The sequence below is a fragment of the Dromiciops gliroides genome, chromosome 2, assembly GCF_019393635.1.
Source record: "Dromiciops gliroides isolate mDroGli1 chromosome 2, mDroGli1.pri, whole genome shotgun sequence".
NCBI classification, from domain to species: Eukaryota; Metazoa; Chordata; class Mammalia; order Microbiotheria; family Microbiotheriidae; genus Dromiciops; species Dromiciops gliroides.
The window spans coordinates 605,408,159-605,424,044 of NC_057862.1; the positions used below are offsets into that span (position 1 = coordinate 605,408,159).

The 15,886-nt window shown below is 42.5% G+C and overlaps 1 protein-coding gene across 1 annotated transcript in view; it reads right to left on the reverse strand.

Annotated features, from left to right (window-relative positions):
* The window catches only part of EPAS1 (endothelial PAS domain protein 1), a 122,115-nt gene that overhangs the window by 4,232 nt on the left and 101,997 nt on the right, over positions 1-15,886 (reverse strand). Inside the window, exons 8-15 of the mRNA XM_043982840.1 lie at positions 13,809-13,956; positions 12,726-12,934; positions 11,007-11,185; positions 9,930-10,040; positions 7,944-8,434; positions 6,269-6,395; positions 4,556-4,670; positions 2,806-2,979 (exon numbers count right to left, since the gene is read on the reverse strand). Of these exons, the coding sequence (XP_043838775.1) occupies positions 2,806-2,979; positions 4,556-4,670; positions 6,269-6,395; positions 7,944-8,434; positions 9,930-10,040; positions 11,007-11,185; positions 12,726-12,934; positions 13,809-13,956 (1,554 nt within the window). The remainder of the gene's footprint in view (positions 1-2,805; positions 2,980-4,555; positions 4,671-6,268; positions 6,396-7,943; positions 8,435-9,929; positions 10,041-11,006; positions 11,186-12,725; positions 12,935-13,808; positions 13,957-15,886) is intronic.

Consider the following 15,886-nt stretch of genomic DNA (forward strand, 5'->3'; position numbering starts at 1 on the left):
ACACCAGCCTCCTTGTCATACTTTGTGCATGGCATCCTATCTCCAGGCATCCTCACTGGTCATCTCCCATGCCTGGGATGCTCTACCTCCTCATCTCCACCTCCTAGCTTGCTTCAAGAACCAGCTAAAATTCCACATTCAGTAAGAAGACTTTCTCAATATCTCTTCCCTAAGATTAGCTCCAGTTTACTCTACCTCTATCTTATTTGTGCACAGTTGTTTGCATGTTGTCTTCTCTGTTAGACTGTGAGCTCCTTGAGGGCAGGGACTATTTATGCCTTTCTTTGTATCTGTGCTACTTTGCATGGTGCCTTGCATACAGTAAGTGCTTAATAGATGCTTGTTGACATGACTTGACTTTTGTTAACAAGTTTAAATTTGTCTCTCTCCAATTCAGACACGAGATCCTATAAGTTATAATGCATTGATAACTTACAGACAAGTCGAATTTTAAAATGGAGATTGGCAGTGGTGGGGAGGCAGGGCGGGGGTGGGATCAGGTCCAGAGAATCTATGTCTTTGCTATATTAGGGTAAAGTAAACCTCCTTCTTTATAAAATGTTTAGTCACTTGCAACTTCCTTATTTTGTCCCAATATCAAACTAAGGCTAGCATTAGAGCCACACCTGCTTTTCAAGGAAGCCCATTCAATCCCTGGATGGCTCTGTTAAAAAATTCTTGCCAGGGGCAGCTAGGTGGTGCAGTAGATAGAGCACTGGCCCTGGCTGGATTCAGGAGTACCTGAGTTCAAATCCAGCCTCAGACACTTAACACTTACTAGCTGTGTGACCCTGGGCAAGTCACTTAACCCCAATTGCCTCACCAAAAAAAAAAAATTCTTGCCAGCAGCCAAGGCAGAAGCCATCCTCCCTGTAACTTTAACTCACTGACCCTAGCCCTCCAGATCAACACTGGAGTCTGCTCTTCCTTTGACATGACAGCCTTCAAGCTCTTGAAAATAGCTGTTCTATTTCCCCTTGGTTTTCCCTTCTTCAGACTCAAGAAAAGGAATCACAGGGTATTAGAACTTGAAGGAACTGCAAAAAGCATTTATTAAGTACTTAGTATATACCAGGCATGGTGCTAAGCACTCATGATACAAGTAACATCCCATGGAGCTCACATTTTAATAAGGGAGACAATGCACAAACAGCTATACAAGCTATGTCTACAGTGAAGATCTGTATCTACACAAAATGGACACAGGATATATTTAGAGATAATCTCAGACAGAAGACATGGGCGGGGGAGCCTCCAGAAAGAAGGTGAGATTTGAGCTGAGTTTTGAGCCAGGGTAGCTGGGAGGTAGAGGTGAGGAGGGAGAACACTCTAGGCATAAGGGATGTCCTAAAAGAATTCTGGTACAGCAACCACTTTGCTTGAGAATGACCACATTGAAAAGGCACAGAGTCCAGAGATGGAGTGACATGATTCAAGGGAAAGCAAGAAGGTCCCTGACCTTAGACATCATCTTATTCAACTTCCCCATTTTATAGTCAAGACCCAAAGACCTAAAGTGATTCACCCAAGGTTCCCAATTCAAGGCTTCTAGGATTTTTTTTTGTTGGTTTTTGGGGGGGGCAGGGCAATGAGGGTTAAGTGACTTGCCCAGGGTCACACAGCTAGTAAGTGTCAAGTGTCTGAGGTCGGATTTGAACTCAGGTCCTCCTGAATCCAGAGCAGGTGCTCTATCCACTGCACCACCTAGCTGCCCCCTCTTTCTATGGTTTTAATCGATTATATGACATGGCTTCCAGAACCTGACCATCCTGGCTTGTCCTTAACTGTAGTCATCTCTAGTTTGGTAATGTCCTTAAAATATAGCCCTTAGCCTAAAATAACATTCTGCAGATGTTCAGTGACAAGAGGGGCTCTTGCTTTCTGTGGTCTGAATACTGGATTTCTCTTCATGTAACCTCAGATCCCATTAACTTTTTGAGCAGTTACATGTCAGACCCCATCCACAGGAAGTTGCAGAAGGCTCTTATCATAAGGTAGTGCTATGTATGAAACCACCTCCTTGGCAGGGACTCAGAATATTTTTTCATTCTTTCATTCATTCCAGAAATGTTTATTAAATGCTGCCTGCATGCCCAGTTCTGTACGGGACACTGAAGGGAAGAATTTATGATTTATTTTTTAGCAGTACTTACCATTAAGGAAGATAGCTACAAAGTGAATGATGCTTTTCTAAGTTGTTATTTTCATACAGTTTTTGTTTTGTGTTTGCCACAAATCAAGTAATAATAGCTGGTATTTAGAAAGAACTGCAAGGCTTGCAACGTGTTTTATAATGCCTATTAGGTCATTTGACCCTCCAAACATCTTGATGGACTCAACAGCTTACACATTTATCATCTCCAGGCTAGAGATGCAGAAACTCTAAAGAGAATTGGGTGGGGCAGCTAGATTACACAGTGGATAAAGCACCGGCCCTGGATTCAGGAGTGCCTGAGTTCAAATCTGGCCTCAGACACTTGACACTTACTAGCTGTGTGACCCTGGGCAAGTCACTTAACCCCCATTGCCCAGCAAAAAAAAAAAAAAAAGAGAGAGAGAGAATTGGGTGACTTGCTTACGATCATCCCACTAATAGGTCCCAAAGGTGGGATTTGAGTCTCCATCTCTTGTGATGCCAAGCCTGGTGCCCTTTCCAAATATTTCCCAACAAATATTTATGGAACAATGATGATTTATGGGGCACTGTATTCTTCCCCTATGCCTCTGGCCTTTGTGCTACAGTTGAATACCACAGATGGGCCTGGGGTTGGATTAGATGATTGGGGCTGATTGGATGACACTCACCTGACAACTTGTGAACCAATGGTGGGTTGTAATCCTGATAGTGAGGAGCATAAAACTGGGGAGGGTAGACGGCTTTTGGATTGTCCCCAGGGCCCACAGAAGATGGTGGTTGTGGGGCTGGCAGATGACTTAGGGGCTGGCTCAGGCCCAGAGCTGGATTATGAATAAACTCATCTGAAAGAAAAATGCTTGAGAGTGAGTATGCTGAGGCTGCGTGTAGACATCATTCAAGCCTGGGGAGGGGCAGAAGAAAGAACAGGACTGTTAACTCATTGTAATAACCTTTCCCTCTTAGAGTAGTCAGTGAAGCATTGCAGTCTAATGAGAGGAGGTGATGTGCAGGAAATCATTGTTTCAAAAGTCTGCCCTCCCTGGGTACTCTCTGCACCTTAGAGACTTCTAAAAGAATTCATTAAAACTGAAAGCACAAAGGGCAGAAACCAGGTTCCTTCGTATGGTCCTTTAGCAGATGACTCATTTGTCAATCTCTACTTCCTAAATTTGATTGGGGAGGAGGAGCTTAGAATCCCTATGCAGGGATGGAATCATGGGATTTAGAACTCAAAGGGAACATAGAGATAAAATAACAATAATAGTCGGCATTTACATAGTACTTTTAGGTTTTCAAAGTAATTTACAAATATCTCTTTTTTTATCCTCATAACAACCCTGGGAATTGTGTATTATTATCTCCATTTTACAAATAAGAGAACTGAGTCTAAGAGAGGTTAAGTGACTTGCCCAGGTTCACACATCCAGTAGGTGTGTCAGAATCAGGATTTGCACTCAGGTCTTCCTGACTCCAGGTCCAGTGCTCTATACATAGTGTTGTTGTATTATAGATTAAATGAAAGGTAACACAGTTTGCCCAAGATCACTTGGAAAAGACAGGATTTGAACCTGACTTCATAGCCATTGTTTGCTTTGCTTTGTTTTGTTTTGGTTTACAGGGCAATGAGGGTTAAGTGACTTGCCCAGGGTCACACAGCTAGTGTCAAGTGTCTGAGGCTGGATTTGAACTCAGGTCCTCCTGAATCCAGGGCCAGTGTTTTATCCACTGTGCCACCTAGCTGCCCCCAATAGCCATGGTTTTTTAAAGTATACCAGGTAAGAGCCAGGAATGGCCATTTATGACCCTTCAGAAATGACTTTAGAGATTGAGTTAGGATCTCAAACTTTCCAAGCAGACAATAGTTGTGGGGAGCAGGACAGCAGAAGTTAGTAGTGTAGACCTTGACTGGGTTGGGCTAAGTAGACTATTTGGAAGTCAGCATCAAGAGCCTTGCTTTTCAAAAGTCATAAATACTATGACTAAAAACAATCCTTTAGGGGCAGCTAGGTGGTGGAGTGGATAAAGCACCGGCTCTGGATTCAGGAATACCTGAGTTCAAATCTGGCCTAAGACACTTGACACTTAACTATCTGTGTAACCCTGAGCAAGTCACTTAACACCCTCATTGCCTGGGGGGAAAAACCCACAAAAATAAAAAAACCCCAATGCTTTACATTTCATTAGTCCTGTTAGTATTCCACAAGCCTTTCACATTCTATGATCTTTTTTGAGCCCTGTGGTACTATGGTGAGGGAGACAGGGCAGATTAAATACCCTCACACTTGGTTGATGAGAAAACTAATATTAAATGAGGTGCCAGAGTCTAGCATCTGCAATAGCAGAACCCTGTCTTCTGGTTCTCTCTAGTTCTTTTTCTACAGACCATATTGGGGAATGACTTAAGGCTGGGCTACTTACCATTGAGGACACTCAAACTCAAGGATTTCTCCGGCATTAAGGAACAGGTTCCACCTTTGAGGCTCTTCATCCTTTTCCACATGAGATGAGGAGCACTGTTGCCAGGCAAATCTCCCTTAGGATCAAAGAGAGCAGAAAAGTCATAATTTAGCTGAGGGAAGAAAAGAAAATGACCTCAGAGAAGTTTGCCAGGGACAGGAGGGTGGAACAGTTCCATTAGATCATTCTAGCAACCATTGGGATCACACTAAGGGCGCATCGACCCTGAGGGCAATCAAAATTATACCATGCTATGTCCTCTACTTCTCGTGCATAGATATCAGTGCACAAACATGGAAGACTCTTAGCTTAAGAGTAGTAGGGTCCAGCTGCCCACACCGTCTTTCCTTTCTTCCCCCTTCCTGTGAGACAATCCTGGCTCAAACTGGGAGAAGTCAAGTGTTACCTCCTTCCCTCCTTTTCTCCTGCACCCTATGGTGCTAATGTGATCATTGATGGGGATCCTAACAGAGAATAACACCAGCTAAAAAGCATCAGAACTTCCCCTAGCAGAATACTTATTAATCAAGCATTTGCTGAACACTTCGCCCTGTGCTGGGCAAGAGTGGAGAAAATACAAAGTCAGGAGGGAGATGCTTCCTTTACTTTTGTTAGTTTTATTGAATCCTTTTTTTGGTTTTACTTTACAAGTCATTTGTTCCATCTACCCCACTAGTCCCACTGCAATGTCTTCCCTTATGAGAGAGAGAGAGAGAGAGAGAGAGAGAGAGAGAGAGAGAGAGAGAGAGAGAGAGAGAGAGAGAGAGAGAGAGAGAGAGAGAGAGAAAGAGAGAGAGAGAGAGAGAGAGAGAGAGAGAGAGAGAGAGAGAGAGAGAGAGAGAGAGCCAAACCAACAGATACACTGTTAAGGGCTAAAATTCTAGCTAAACTGTCTAAAATATCTAATGAGTGGTCGCCAATAAATTATAAGCTTTAGCAAGAGTTAGACTTTTAAGCATTTATTAAGGAGAATAAGAATTTGGTAAAGAGAGAGAGAAAGGCCTAGATTCCTATCTATTAAAGGGAGAGCGCATTTCTAGCTCCCTTCTCCTCCAGAGTCCAGAGGAAAGAAGAGCGAGCCTGAGCGCCAGTCTCTTCCTTCCTCCTCCCACTAGCCCGCGTCACTTCCTGACTCCTGGTCTTGCCCTCAAAGACCTTCCCTTCATGGGCAGAACTCTTCTACAGTAAGTATCCAGCAGGTGGCGTTATTCCAATCGTTACAACACTGACCACATTTAATATCACCTGTAACATTCCACAACCAAAGCCCCCCACCTCTCCAACAAATGAAGGAGGTACATTTCCTCATTTCTTCTAGGAGTTACTTAAACACAGGCACAGGCATAGATGCAGACACAAACACAGACACAGATACAGATATACACACAAACACATAAACACAGATACAGACATCAACAAAGACACAGACATGCACAGATACATACAGATATAGACACAGATATAGACACAAATAGAAGCAGACAGATACAGACATAGACATAGATATAGACAGAGATACAGATAGGTACAGATATACACAAAAACAGACACAGATGTACATGGACATATATACACCCAGACACCAATACAGCACATGCACACATGTACACATGTGCATACACACACACACACACATACACACCTTCTCCTATGACCAACTTGTGGCGAACTCACCCCGCTCATATCCTGAAAGTTTTGTTCTTCATATTCCAGCTGCCGCTTCATCTTCAGCTTGTTGGAGAGGGCAATCACAGCTGGGTTCATCTTATCTGGGCCTCTTGGTCCCAATCCTTTCACCAAACTGTTAGGGCAAAAGGGGACAGAGCAGCCTTTTTGCTAATCAGGTAAGTAAAACCATTGGCCTGTGGGTCCTAGTGCTGACTGATACTAAACAGCAGCAGGGAATTAACTGAACTTCTTTCAGCTTAAGTTAACGTATCTGTCAAATGGGAAGATTGAATCAGGGGATCTCAAAGGTCCCACTAGTTCTAAAATGTATGATTCTATAATACTAAAAGAATAGGAATACTAAGCTTTGGAGTGGAATAAGTGGGACTTTGACTATTTAAACATAGTCTTTTCTCTCTTATCTGGGCCCTTCAGGTTCCTTCTGGTAAGACATTAAAAAAAAAAAAAAAGCAAAAAAACCCAACCAAACAAACAAACCCTGAGTGATTTTGCTTCCTCCTCCATCTGTTCCTTCTACCTATGTAAGGCTCCTCTAACTACAAACTATACAGTCAGCCTAATCATAGAAAGAGTCATTCAGATTGTGGAATCTGAGGGTCAGTAGGAAGTCCCTCCTTCATGCTGCCTGACAATGATATACTTCTCATTTTTCATTCTGCCTGAAATTCCACCATTAAGAACTGGTTCAAAGTTCCCTTTTAAAATTCAAAAACCTCTGAAAATAATGATTATATATATATTATATATATAATATAAACATATATAGAGACACATGTGTATACATAAATATCTTTAAGGTTTACACATGCTACATAACTGTAATGATACAATGTTATTTCATTCGATTCACATACAAGTCTTGGAAGTCATCAGTGACTCACCCTGTAATAACAATTTGTTTGATCAACCCAGAGATTTCAACAATGCAATGAGAGTAGTCCCATTGAGGAAATTAGTTATAATGGGATGGTAGTAGATTTTTGGTACCTGGACTTTGTGGAGATGTCACTGTAGCAAGAACCTTGAGCTTTCTGGGGATAGCATGAAAGCTCTGGTATTAGATACCAGAAGGGGGGAGAAGGACACAGAAAGTGGCCTTTGGGGTCACCAAAGACAAGCTTTGTCTACTTCCCTATTTAAATATGTAGCAACAAAAAGGCCTTTGACAATTGTGAATTACTACACAAATATGAAGGTTGTTAGTGTTTGGGTTATCTTCTAGCACCCAGGTACTCCTTTCCATGAGTCTTCCCCACCCTGCTTCTGGGCATTCCTTCTATATTTCTCATTTTAGGGACATAGAGTTCTCATGCTCTCACCTTTCCCCCTCCTTGCCTACTCTCAAAACAGATCCATTATTGATGCTTCAGTGTGAATAAGTCACTTTACTCCCTCTTTCCCTATGAGGTTTGGATTTTAAGTGTGATCTCAGGCTGTGCAACTAAAGACCTAAAGGGCATAGAAGTGCAGAGAGGTAGTCACAGAACAGATGTTTGAGATACTTTTGAGGGATCCAATGAATTTCATAATGACCCTGAAATCTTTGCTACCAGGGTAGCCACCTATTCTGCCTGTATGTAAAGTCACCCTGATTTGTACTTTGAGTTTTCTTTGCAATAACAATTATCTTTGAATAGCAATAACAAGCTGGATATTTTACCTTTTCTTATACATTGAGATGTTGGGTGGTGGCAGAGAGGGCCCAGAGGGGGATCTCCTTAAGGATTTGGCATATTGATCCGCTAGTGTCCACTTTATGGGTCCATACTCTAACGGTGGGTCAGGGGGCCACTGAGTATTGGACCTCCCTCCCATAGAGGACAATGGAGTACTGGCAGGCCCATAGCATGGGGGTAGCGTCATCTTGCTCCCACCATCAAAGAATATGAATGACATTGGCTGGGGGTCCAGGTCTGACTTCTTGTTTTCCATCTGATGTTGATACTTGTCCAGCACGAAGGGGTTATGGGAGGATGTTGGGGCCAGGGGCTGGAAGATGCTGGTCATAGTACTGAAATTGGCCTGAGGGCTGGGCTGAACATTCTCCAGTGGGGGACGTTCCTCTTGGCAGATGGGGCTCAGTTGGAAATCTTCCCCATCCATGGGGATGTAGGGAGCCAGTGTCTCTAAGTCCAGCTCATTGAAATCCGTCTGTATAGAATAAGGAAAAGAAGGAATAGCAAGAATCCAGATTAATCCTGGTTTATTCTCGGTGCCACTACCCTAGACTAGGTCACCCCCCCTCATCTGCAATCTGTCTTTCTGGTATCTCTGCCTCTAGTCTCCCCCCTCCAATATATGCTGCATAAAACCACCAAGTTAATCTTTCAGAAATGCAGACTGACAGAAACATTTTAGGGACCACCCTCAACCCCAAGCTTTTCAGTTTCCTCTTATGTGCTGTATTCTCCAATTAGAATGTAAGCTTCTTGAAGAAAGGGTCTGTTTTTCTTTCTGCTGGTATTTGTATTCCCAGAACCTGGTAGAGTGCTGGAAATACAGCAAGTGCTTAATAATTATTGTTAATTGACAGGCACCTACTAAATGCACAGCAATATGTTAGCTCTAGGCAGAAGGTAAAGGTGAAAAATGGCATAACATCAACCCTCAAAAAACATATAGTCTAGGATGACAGCAATGGAAGCATATTTAGAAAATGATTACTTTCTTAAGAGAGGTGGAACAGGGTGATTGGAGAAGCTGAATGAGGAAGGTACCTAGATGGTTCAATGGATGGAATCTCTGGGCTTGGAGTCAGGGATCCCTCAACTTAAATCCTACCTCACAGACATAACTAGCTGTGTGACTCTGGGCAATCTCTTCTGGCCTCAGTTTCCTCAAGTGTAAAATGAGAATAATAAAAGCAATTACCTGCCTCACATGGTTATTGTGAGGAACAAATAAGATACTATTCATAAAAGCACATATCATGGTGCCTGGCGCATAGTAGGTGCTATGTAAATAAATGCCCCTTCCCTTTCCTTCCCCTTCCAGTTCTAAATCTATGATCCTGTGATTAGAGAACTTCTTGCTGGAGGTGGGAATCAGGGAAGGCCTGATGGAGAAAGTGGTACCTAAACTGGACCTTGAATGAAGAGAAGGATTTCAATGGGGGGGATGTCAAGGGTAGAGATGACGATGGGAATCTTTTCTAGGCAAGGGGGATAGGTTGGACAAATGCATGGAGATGGGACTGAGCAGAGCCAGATCAGAGAACAATGAGTGGAGTGTAGAATAGAGGGGGGGGGACTAATGGGGAATAAGGCTAAAAAGGTAGGCTGAAGCCAAGTTTGAATATTAGGCTTTGAATGTCAGGATAAGGAGTTCATATTTCAATCCATAGGGAGCCCGGCCCCCTGATCTTTAAGCAGGAAGCTCAGGCATTCACATGGCAGACCATGCACTAAGATTACTCTAGTTGCAGATAAAGAAAAGAGACCGGAGACTGGAAGACCATTTAGTCTTCCCTGACTATTATAATGATTCCCTGCTAAGAGGTGATGAGGGTCCTGACCAAGGTAGATGGCCATGAGCAGACAAAAAAGGGAGAAGGTCACTTTCATCAAGTAATTCCTTGCTTAAGAATCTTCAGGGTGAAGCTCCCCCATGAAGGTGAAGGTGGGAATTTCTCTCTCTGGTCACTCACCTGGGTGTTACATTGGTTCTTAGATTCAGTATCCATAGCAAAAAGCTTCTCTATCATTTCCATCTTCAGATTTTCATTCAGAGAGCTATAATAATCTCCTGGGCTGCTTGGCTATAGGAGAAAGATAGGGGAGAAGAAGGTAGAAAAGGGCAGCGATTATTAGGTCAGCTCTTTCCCTATTAGACAAGGGGTCTTAGACCATGTTTGTCAAAAAACCTCAATGCCAGGCCCATTAATTGTCTTCATACATCATCTCCTGCAGTATGTCTGGTCTGGCCCATGTCATTTGGTACTTCATGAATTTATACAATTTTCTTCCATTAAAGTGTAATGGGGCAGGTGGAGGGAAGGAAGGGCCTCTTGTCTTTTCCATATGGTCTAACATAGAGTAGGTACACACTGGCTATTGAATCCATACTTGCAGACTGAGGCAGAGATTTGTGTAGGGGTTGCCAATTAAGATGCCTACATTTTTCCTATCTGTGTCTTCATAAAGCAAAGAAAAGGCAAGGGCTCCTGTTGGCTGGAATTGGTCCTAGCACAAGGCCATACTTATAAGTAGGGCTTATGGCTCTTACTAAAATATTTTATGATGAGGTATGAATAATCTGGGGGTCCCTCAATAAGTTCTTCCTAAGCATGAGATTAATGATAATGATTTTTGTAAATTATTAGTCCTCTTAAAAACAATCCCTCCTTCTAAGAGGACCTCCCTGGTCCCACACTAACTAGAAGTAATCTTTCCTGCTTCAGACCTCTTAAGTAAGTTATTTGTACCCATCAGTCACTTAGCATATTCCAATTTGTATTACAGTTATTTCTTTTATTAGACTGTAAGCCCCATGAAGGCAGGGATATTCTTATTTAACTCTATTTTTCTCCTGAAGCCTAGCAATCTCCCTGTAAAATGAAGTAGCTTAGCCCATGTGTGTAGAATCAAATTACTCAACAAGCAACCTGAGGCTGTCAAAGGAAGGAGGAAGATAATGGAATAAATGGACTAACTCTCTCCTTCCCACTTTGTGCTTGCTTGACCTGCAGTCTACTCAATATTTTCTGGCTCGATTTGCCTCCTACCGTGGAACAGCTACTGTTGCTGCTGGCACTGGGGGTGGTGCTGCCAGGAGGAGCCATCTGGGGTACAGTGAATGAAGCCTCACTCTGGGAACTGTGGCTTTTCATGTCTCCAGGCCATGGCTGGCTTGGGGTCAAAAGGGCTTTGTTGTACGTAGATGATTCTTCAAAGCTCTGGTTTCCTGTAGAGATAAGGGACAACAGTCAGAGTAGGTTTGCTTTTAGGTTTGCTCATCTTGGTCATGCATATATACAGGAGGGGGGTGGGGAATCTCAAACTACACAGGAAAGCCTTGTGGACAGGTCCTGGGTTGGTCATGGGGTTCCCTTTGACAATTTAAATTTGCAAATTTAAATTGTGTGTGTGTGAGAGAAAGACAAACACAGAGACACCCAGAAAGACAGAGACAAAGAGAAAGGATTAGTTTTAAGAAAGATTCTTCATTACTACAGGATTCCTTTAAATGGAGATCTCTCTTCTACACATAATTGTCAGGAACCTGTAGAGTTAGTGTTTTTCTCCTTCAAGAACAATTAGACATGAAGGTGAATTGGCTCTAAAGGAGTATTGGGTAAGTCGCTTAGCTTCCTCCTCTCTTTAATATAGTGGCTAGGGCACTGGACTTAGAGTCAGGAAGACCTGAATTCAAATCCCCTCTCACTTAAATTCTCTGTGCCTTAGTTTCCACATCTGTGAAAAGAGAGGGTTGGATTCAATGACCTCTAAAGGCTTTTCTAGCTCCAAATTTGTGGTCCTATGACAAGATGAGGGTATCTGCCTAGATGGTCTCTGAAGTACCTTTTAATCCTAAAATTTAAAGAGTATATTGGTTAGTGTAGGATGTACTTTTTACACAGAGATCCCAGTTCTAGCTACCTGCCCCATAGAGATTTTTTTTTTGGCCAGGCAATGGGGGTTAAGTGACTTGCCCAAGGTCACACAGCTAGTATGGTGTCAAGTATCTGAGGCCGGATTTGAACTCAGGTCCTCCTAAATTCAGGGCTGGTGCTTTATCCACTGTGCCACCTAGCTGCCTCTCCAATAGAGATTCAAGATAGAAAGAAAGCTCTTGCACCCCCACCCCATATGCACCAAAATATTTATAATAGCACTCTTCCAAACATCAAAGAACAGGAAACAAGGGAGATGCCCATTCACTAAAGAATGACTGAACACATGGAGGTATGTGAATGTAGTAGAATATGATTGTACTATAAGAGATGATAAGTATGGGAAGACTTATATGAACTGATACAAAATAAATAAAGCACAACCAGGAAAACAACATACACAAAAAGCACAACAATGTAAACTGAAAGAATAACATCAGAACTAAAAACTTAACACTGTAATTGTAATGACCTGGGTTTGCCCTAAAGAAGAACTGTGATAATATACCTCCTCTTTTTTTCAGAGCTGTAGGACTGTGGAAGCAGAAGACAGGGCACTATCAAGCTTGACTGATGCATTGGTTAATTTTGTGAAGCTGCTTCCTTATTTCCTCTCTTTAAAAAAATTTTTTTAAATAAGGGATAGTTCTTTGGGTGGGGGAGAGTGGAAGAATATATTAGGAAATTAAGGTGATGTAAAAACCAAAGATGTCAATAAAAATTTCAATTAAAAAAAAAGAGAGAGAAGCATATTCAAGTTGGCCAAGGCAAAATGGAAGCTACCCTTTCTCGGGGTCCTTTAGGTTTCTTGTGCAGGTGGGAGGTACTGACCAAAGTCCAGAGAAATGATGGCATCTCCTGGTGTAGGCGCCAGTTGCGCCAGCTCTTCAGGCTCTTCTTTGAGCTTGGTAAATAGGAAGTTACTCTTCTCCGACACAGGGACTTCGGTGTCAAAGATACTATTCATGGACATCAGGTGGGGCTTGAACAGGGACTCAGTCTGGTCCATGGAGAACACCACATCATTCTTCTCGATTTCACTAATAAAATGAAAAAGAGACTTCAAGTCCCTTTTTACAGAGGCAGTATGGCGTAGGGGATATCAGGAAGACTTAGGTTCGGCTCTTGCTTTGGACATTTACTGTGTGGCCATCTGCAAGTCACTTTAATCTCTCTAAGGCTTAGGTGATTCCTAAAACTTATCTACTAAGTTATAATGAGTTGGGATCTGTGGTGGTTGCAGGTATTCCCAATCCTTCCTCTATGTTTTCTTACAAGAAATATTCAAGTGTATGGCTGCCCCAGAAGCCCAAAGCTCCCGACTGCTCTGCCTCAGGATATTCTCAGCAGACAAAAAGGGTGAGAACAGAACCCTGTTTATCTGGGTTCTTCAAAGAATGTATAATTCAAGTCTATTACTAGCCATGAAGGTGATTACAATCATAACATCCCCCAAAACACAAGCCTACTGTGGAGGCTGCTTTTTATCACTGTCTGTACACAGGCTTGCGTCTCCAGTTGTCTGACACCAGGTTTTCAGAAGTGGCTTTTGGGGACAGAATGTCTTCCTGGTACTGCCTTCTCAGTTACTAAAGATACTAGCTAAAGAATTTCCACCTTCTCTTTCCCAGAAAGGAGTTCTCATTCCCCTCTCTCTACTTCCTCTCCACCCTGTGTTACAGACAATACACATTGTAACAAAAATAAGGTGGGGATGGGAAAAGAGGGTGTAGAAATTCAGTCTGGAATTATTAATTTGCCATGAATGCTTTCAGGTCATGACTATGAGAGAGGTCCGCCCCTGTTGTGGGACTTCATGTGCTTTAAGTATTCTAAGTGTCTCAAGAATTAAGAATACTATGGGTCCATCGTTAGGTTCCCAAGTCCCCACAGAGGAGTTTTAGAAGAACTCACCTCAGCACATAGTTGATACAGATGATGCACTGGGGTTGCAGGTTTCGAGTGTTGTAAATGACAGTCCCTTGGGTTTCCAGCCACACATACCCACCATGCTTTGCAAGCATCCGGTATTGACCACTGATCACCTGACCTTTGGTACACACTGAAGACAAAAGCAGATTCACAGGTCAGTGGACTAGGCAGAGTTTGCAACAAAGTGAGAAGAACTTATGGTCTGTATACATACATACATACATACATACATACATACATACGCTAAGTGCTACTGATATCAAAAAAGAAAAAAATTGGTCCCTATCCTCAACTTAATGAGGGAGACAATACACAAACAATTAGGTACATACAAGATGCATACAAAGTAGTTAGAAGGTAATTCAGAGGGGGCAGATCTAGCACCCAAGAAGAGTGGGAAAGGCATCCTTCAGAAGATGGTATTTGAGTTGAGTCTTACAGGGACCCAGAGATTCTCAGAGGCAGAGGTGAAGGAAGTCAGGGCAAAGACAGAGGGTGAAGGAGGTACAGTGAAGACCACTATGGCTTGACTGTAGAGTTCATGGAAGGGATTAAAGCAGAAGGGGACTAAAAAAGATAAGGAGATTTTGGGAAGAGTTTTAAATGCCAAAACAGATTTTATATTTGACCTGAGAGGTAATAGGGAGTCACTGGAGTTTAATAGGGGTGGGGGAAATTACCTGGTCAGACCAACATTTTAGGAATTTGACTATAGGTTCTGTGTGCAGAATACATTGGAGTGGGGAAGAGTTTTGTGGTTGGGGGACAAATTAGAAGGCTACTGTAATAGCCCAGATGAGCAGTGAGGAGAATCTGAGCTGGGGTGGTGGCTTTTTAAGCAGAAAAGAGAGGACATATGAAATGTTGTGAAGATAGAAATGACAAAATCAGGCAATGCACTGGATGTATAGGGTAAGAGAGAGTGAGGCATCAAGGATGATACTTAAGTTTCAGACCTGGTTGAATGGGAGGAGAGTGATGTGTCCTTGCTTGACCACGTTAGGGAAATTCAGAAGATGTGAGGGTTTGGGGAAAAAGATGATAAGTTCTGTTTTGGACATGTTGAATTTGAGATGCCTTCAGGACATTTACATTACACAGTCCAGGAGGCATTTGGTGATGTAGGACTGAGAGACTAGGGCTACATATACAGATCCCACCTCTGTCACTTACTCCCAATGGGACCTTGAGTAAGCCATTCATGAACTTCTTTAAGATTCAAATTCCTCATCTACAAAATGGGGAGGGAGGACTAGACTCTCTCTTAAATTCTATTCCAGTTCTAAGTCAATCATCCTGTGTTTCTGTGGCTTTTTGTTTTGAATTTGAGCACTGACTTACTGTGTGGCCGAAAGCCATTCATTTGGCTGCTCATAGATAAGAAAGAAATGGTGGTACCATCTTTACCTGCCTCATGGTAACAAATGAGATCAGCATCCCTAGAAAAGCACTCTTGTTGAAAGTGGTATTCTTAGAAGCAGTGCACCAGGCTATAAACTCTGCATAATTTATGGCTCCCCTTAACAAAATCTCAATAATAAAAAATAACATCAATTTCTGGTTCACAGAGCAAGGGCAGAAAGGGAGCTGGGTAGGAGAAGGGTGGGGCAGGGAGAGTATCTGAACTACAAGAAAATAGTCGATCCAAAAGCCATTTAATTTGGCCATGGGACACATCCTAGGAATTTTTTCCCCCCCAGAAGCAGTAAGAAATTAATCTCTCAGAGATAACTCTCCTTAATAAAACCTGCTCCTTTCCAAGTGTAAACAATCTTGTCATTAAATTCTTTTAAAATGCACCTTATTGTTCCACAAATTCTCTCACCAGTGGCTTTACGTTGGACTTCATTGCAGAAATACGTATGCCTGTTGGTCTTGTAGATGCTGTATCCCATTGTGGAGTATGGAATGGCCCCAGTGACAAGGTACAGAAACACTTAGGAATATTCTAGCCCCAAGCCCTCCCTTGGTGCCGGGTCAGGTGAATGATCTTGTGCTTTTAACCTAGGTTTGGATGCTCTGTGGGCTGTGTGGTTCAGTGGAAAGAGCCCTATGGCTTG